General features: G+C 32.2%; 1 protein-coding gene across 1 annotated transcript; it reads right to left on the bottom strand.

Annotated features, from left to right (window-relative positions):
* Nucleotides 1-1,679: 1,679 nt before the first annotated feature.
* LOC110105334 (putative GATA transcription factor 22) lies at nt 1,680-3,635 on the bottom strand. Its single transcript, XM_020834795.2, has 3 exons — nt 3,476-3,635; nt 3,048-3,380; nt 1,680-2,341 (listed from the first exon to the last, which is right to left on the bottom strand). Exons 2-3 carry the CDS (start codon nt 3,378-3,380, stop codon nt 2,012-2,014), a joined length of 663 nt encoding a protein of 220 aa, XP_020690454.1. The 5' UTR covers nt 3,476-3,635; the 3' UTR covers nt 1,680-2,011.
* Nucleotides 3,636-5,852: the final 2,217 nt, after the last annotated feature.

The following is a 5,852-nucleotide window of genomic DNA, read 5'->3' as shown; positions in this document are numbered from 1 at the left end:
GTAGCAGATAGAAAAAAAAATCCTTCCAACAATCAAAATGGATTTTCAAACCTGCAAACAAATTCTTAATTCTCACATCACATCTAAATATCATGTAATATCAACATCTGATTCACAACATATAAACAATACCAAATACATATAAAAAAACACAATTTATCCAATAATTAAACAATATCAAAAACATCTAAACATCTCAACTGTTCCAAATATTAAACATTCAATTGTTCAAAAATTTAAAATTGACACAACTACTATGATTCAGTCTCCTCCGCCTCAGAAACTATATTCTTCTGACTAAGCTGCTCTCTAATCTTTCGTATTTCATCCAATAATTGAGTATTTTGCATTTGCAACTGCTGCCGCATCTATTGTTGTTACATCTGCTGCTGCATCTGCATCTGCATCTGTCAATTAACCGACGGATTCTACGCCGGTATATCAACGCACTGGCGAATTAACCGGCGTTATATACGGAAGATTACGAGCGTATTAAACGCCGGTAATTACGCTGGACATTGTTTGGTGGAATATTCGCCGATTAAACTGTTGCTTTAAACGACATATACATATCCGCTGGAACCTCCGCCAAAAATGAGTTGTTTTCCTGTAGGATCACTTAGCTCTCGTCATGACTTTCTTAATGTCTCCCCATGGTTAGCTTCTCCAACAAGTTCTCACAATGACTTCCTTGTCGGTAAATTTACGGCGTATTTTGCGCCGGAAATGTTGACGCAAAATTTTCGTCGAACAATTCCGCCGGTGCCTGCGCCGTTTATTACCGGCCACAATTTTCCGCCGGAAAATCCGACGGTAATCGCGTGTTTTCCCATAGTGGTTGTTGATCCCTTTCCCAACGAGTTATAATTGTGACCCTTCTCCAAAGAGCTTCGATTATGAATTCCTTGCTTCTTTGTTATCAAGGGTTTAGAGCATATTAAGGAGAAACTTGAGTTTATGAGTCGAACTCAAGCCACAAGTTTATATGATCAATAGAGCTTAAGCTTAATATCTAAGCCTCAATTGAGCTCAAGATCGAGCTCGAACCTGCAATGAGATAGGCATGTCAAGCTTGAATTAGCTGTGATGGCTCGAGTTTGACTTAATATGTTTGCTCATCAACTAATATTTGAAATATATCAATGTTATAAATCTTATATGGTCAAATGATTTTCTAGAGGGCCTTCATTTAGCTCCTAAATATTAAAAGACAGACCCATCAACCAATCCTACTACGAATATGAACATAAAGTTCATATCTAGTGAGGATTGAGTCTCTCTTCATAGGCATCTAGAGTTAATGAATTAGGTGGTGTTACATATTTAATGAGCTAGGAGGTATCACATATACTATGAAAACTTTATCCTTATTTAAACCATTTTGCATATATATATATATATATATAGTGTAGTTAGCTTTGATTTAATTAATGGTATTAGCTTTTCATTTTGGGTTAGATGAGTTTATATATAGTGTAGTTAACTTTAGTGAAGATATTAATCCTCAACCAAAAAAAAAAATCTTGTATATGTATATGAAGTATGCAAGTGTACAAGAACAACAACAACATCAAATACAACAAAATAAGCAGTGCATTCTTTCTTAAAAAATGTTCAGCCACAAGAAAATCAAGTAGAAGTAACATATGATCACATACTGTATAATCAATTGCAACAGATGAACAAACTTGAGTAACAATATTATTCCAATTGTTCCAACAAAGAAGATTAGAAATGAAAGTGAAAAAAAAAAAGCTTTCATACTAGAATTAAACTTTGACACTTTGTTGCTTCATAATTCTCTCCTGAACTTAGGCTTCATTTGGGACAACTTTCTTACTGTTTTTTAAAACAGTTTTTTAGTAAAAAAAAATTCTAATTAAAAAAAAATTTTATACTGAGAAACTGTTCTAGAAAACAGCAAAAAAATCATCCTAACGAAGCCTTAATCTACTCACTCCACAAGCGCTTAATCAGTACAAAACATTTAAACAGGTAGTAAATTTAAGGATCATAAGCTGCAAACAATACCAGATGATAAAGCCATTAATAAGATTGCTGCATCCTTCTCATCCTGAGGAAAAACTCGGTTTAAAGCTAATAAGCTCTTGTTTAAGCTTATTACAATATCTTCAAATGAAAGCGTCCTCTGAGAAGTCTCAGCTGAAGTAAAAAACCTGCACCTCTTTTTGAAAGGGACACTGCAATCGACCTTCAATGCCTTATTCATTCGAGGCTTGATGGTGACCACTGGCTGCAGTTTGCCGCTCACTGCAGTTAATGCAGTCGCCATTGCTTTTCTTGCTTTCCTTTGCTTTATGCCACAGGCATTACAAAGAGACTGTATCACAGATATATTTTAAGAGAAAGAGTCTTAGCATTTCTTAAGATAGTTAAACAGTACATCAAATCATATCATCATCATCATCTTCATTAATTTTATCCTATGTTCATCATTTTTCATTCATTCACTCTAAATGATATCTTAAAGTACAGAAAAATCATCAATTATCGACGTCACTTTAATTTCCGGCGGTTTACATATATTTTCTGGAGGTTTGTAAAATAACCAGAGGTGTAGGCGCCGGTTTAAACGCCGGTAATTCCGACGGTCTTTTGACCGGCGCCGGTAATCAGCAAATTTTCTGTAGTGTTAGGTGTTTAATCTATCCATCAAATCTTTTCTTCAATTTTTTTTTTTTTAGATTTATCTTTTCTAATTTTATAATATAATAACAATATTGTTATATTAAGCCCCAAGTTCTAAATGAAAAAAAAAATGGAGGATTATGTTAAGTTCTCGACAACCAGTGTAAAATTTATATATTGAATAGTACTGATACAAATCCTTTAATTTTATAATATATTAATTCATGTTAACCATGCTAAATTTAACAATCAAACAACTAATTAGTTATTATTTAAGCTTGAATTTATATAATATCATTAGTTTAATTATAATTTTTTAAAACTATCATTCAAAAATTTGAACACCAAATTATCATTCTTATTGAATGGACACTCAAACACAGCATAATGATAGTTACCTTTGGCCCAAGAGGGCCACTTCTCCATAAGGGTGTCTTTGTTGTGCTGCAATCAGAGCAAACTCTACTGATTCCTCCATTATTGCTACTCCCACAGCTGCTCTGATCTTTGTTTCCTTTCTTCTTCTGATCATCTTGAATTTTCTGACGCCTTCTTTCAACCTTTCTTACTGTATTATTTTGATCTGAACACATAAGCTTTCTCATAATTCTCATCTTTGATGACATCCACTTGACTGACGATTCATGTTGATCTCCTTCTCCAGGTTCATAAAAACATGAAGAAGAGTACTGATCATCGCTTGATTCTTTGATCTCCAACTGTCTTTCCATCTATTTATGATGAGGAAATCAATGGAGGGATCTTATAAATGTAATAATTAATACATATAGAAGAAATCATATTTTTATGAAGATAAGCTGATTACCTCTTCTTCTCTTGTTTTGCTTGGTGGTGAAGGAGTTGATCTCTTGTTTGCCTCTTCGATAGAGATACAGAGATAAATAGAGAGAGAGAGAGAGAGAGAGAGAGAGAGAGAGAGAGAGAGAGAGGTAATAAAGGACCACTTGATGAGAAATAATATGTTCCATTTGTCATGGAGAAATGACAATTGACAACCTAATTTTACAAAGGATCCAGCATAAATACAATAACAGAAAAGAATAAGATGTTGGAAGGCTTTCACGTGAATCACTTTTTTCAATTGAGAGGGACACAACAGTGCTCAAGGTTTGAAGGCTAAACAGCATTTTAGAACAAAAATTTCTTGTAATCAAAATTTTTTACCAAAAGTTTCTTAAAGCAACTTTCTAGTACAAAAAATTAAAATTTTTATACTAAAAAGCTGTTTTAAAAAGCAGTACAAAAGCCGTCTCAAACGAAGCATGAATCTTCGATCTTGATAATTTGACATAAGTTCTTGAACAAATGAACAAAACTTTCATCGTAAGTTATTTCAAACACTATATATATCCCTAAACAATGCTTTGTTGAATGCAATTCAAACTCTTAAACTAACAAATGAACAAATGTTGTGCAGAACCAAAGCCTGACAAGATCTCTAAGAAATGTGAGAGTAAATTAAGTGGGTGGATGCTATTCGATGAGTGGATGTACTGATTTGACTGATAAAATAAAACAAATCAAATGCAGATAAGTTGAAGTTGCAACGTGAAGATGAAATCAGTGCTCGACAATGGCCATCAATAAAAATCGTATATAGTTTCTATGATTCTTAGTGCTGATACGTTCACCATTCCTATATCACTCCTACTAATCTTTTCATATCGCAAAAGGGAAAGAGAGAGAGAAATGTAGAGAGAGACATTATATTATTAGAATCCTGAGCTGGAAGCACCAATGGAGGAGATTCTGTATTGTGATTATATCGCACAACTACAGTTTCTAGTGCTTGCTCAACACATTTGGACATCTGAAATGATTTATCCTGTGATCAATTGGGACATATATAGGAATGCTGACTGTTCCAACATCAAATCCTTGGGCTTATTTTTGATTTATACAACAATTACAATTTCATCTGGTTATTATTTTCTCACTATTTTTTAGAAATTTCTACGAAGAAAAGATGATTTTTACGATTAGAATTTGTTTGGGACGGCTACAATTTTTTATAAAGTTAGTTGTAAAATTATTATGAAGAAAATAACTTAGCTAATCTTATTGTAAAAAAAAAACAGATTTATGTCACAATATTTTTAAGAAGTAACGAGAAAATAGTATACAAATGAAATTACGATTGCTATCTGAAAATCAAATCAACAAAAGGTTGTCTCAAATAGACTTTTAGAATAGCTAAATTATTTTCCTCGAAGCAACTGAACAATCAACTTTATAAAAAATTTACAACTATATATCCCAAACAAGTCCCTTCACTACAGGAAAACCTGTTATTACCGGCGGACTTAATCCGCCGGAAACAATGTACAATCCGACGGAACCGGTAGTTTCCGGCGCATGTTCCGGCGCAAATATCTCCGCCGACGGTAATCACGTGTTTTCCCGTAGTGCTTGGAATGCCTTTGTTTAGGTAATTTTGTTTAAGATTTTATTTGGGACAACTTTCTTATAAAAATGATTTTAAATATAAAATTTTTAGAACTAAAATTTATTTTAAAAACAATAAGAAAACTTCTTAAAGAAGCCTAAGACTTTATTTGATACAGCTTTCTTACTGCTTCATAAAACAGTTTTTTAGTACTAAAAACTTATTTTAAGAAGCTGTAAAAAAGTCATAAAAAAAGCTTAAATTATAGCTCAGAAAAAAAATATTGAGCTTGATAATCTATTTAATATTGCCCAATAATATTTAATATTATAAATTATAAATAATATTAATAAATTTTATATTGCTCTGAATAAAAATTTAACCATACATGAAATTCTGAATAATCTGCCAGGAATAAAGAAAAGTTAAATTTTATGTTGATTGGTTCATGTTAAATATACACAAATACAAACTAATTATAGATCAAAAATTGACATGGCATAAAAAAGTATCTTGCTAATAAAATGGAATAATGAATTCTAAAAGTATTATTCATTTTATAAAATAAAATAATTTAATTTTGAATGAATTTATTTATGAAATTAAGTATCTATAATAATAAAAAAATCCTAAAATTAACTCCCACTCAAAAGGGATATCATGTACAAATACACATCTCTTTATGTTCATAGACCACCTCATGTCGAACTTTTATTACGTCCTCTGACCGAACGTAGCTCTACGTTCGGTCAGAGGATTGTTACTCGGTTTTTGCTTGGTATTTGGTCGGTATTGC

Source organism: Dendrobium catenatum, unplaced genomic scaffold (genome assembly GCF_001605985.2).
Source record: "Dendrobium catenatum unplaced genomic scaffold, ASM160598v2 fragScaff_scaffold_370, whole genome shotgun sequence".
NCBI classification, from domain to species: Eukaryota; Viridiplantae; Streptophyta; class Magnoliopsida; order Asparagales; family Orchidaceae; genus Dendrobium; species Dendrobium catenatum.
Note: the sequence above shows the minus strand (reverse complement) of the source record. Positions and strands in the feature narration are given on the sequence as shown.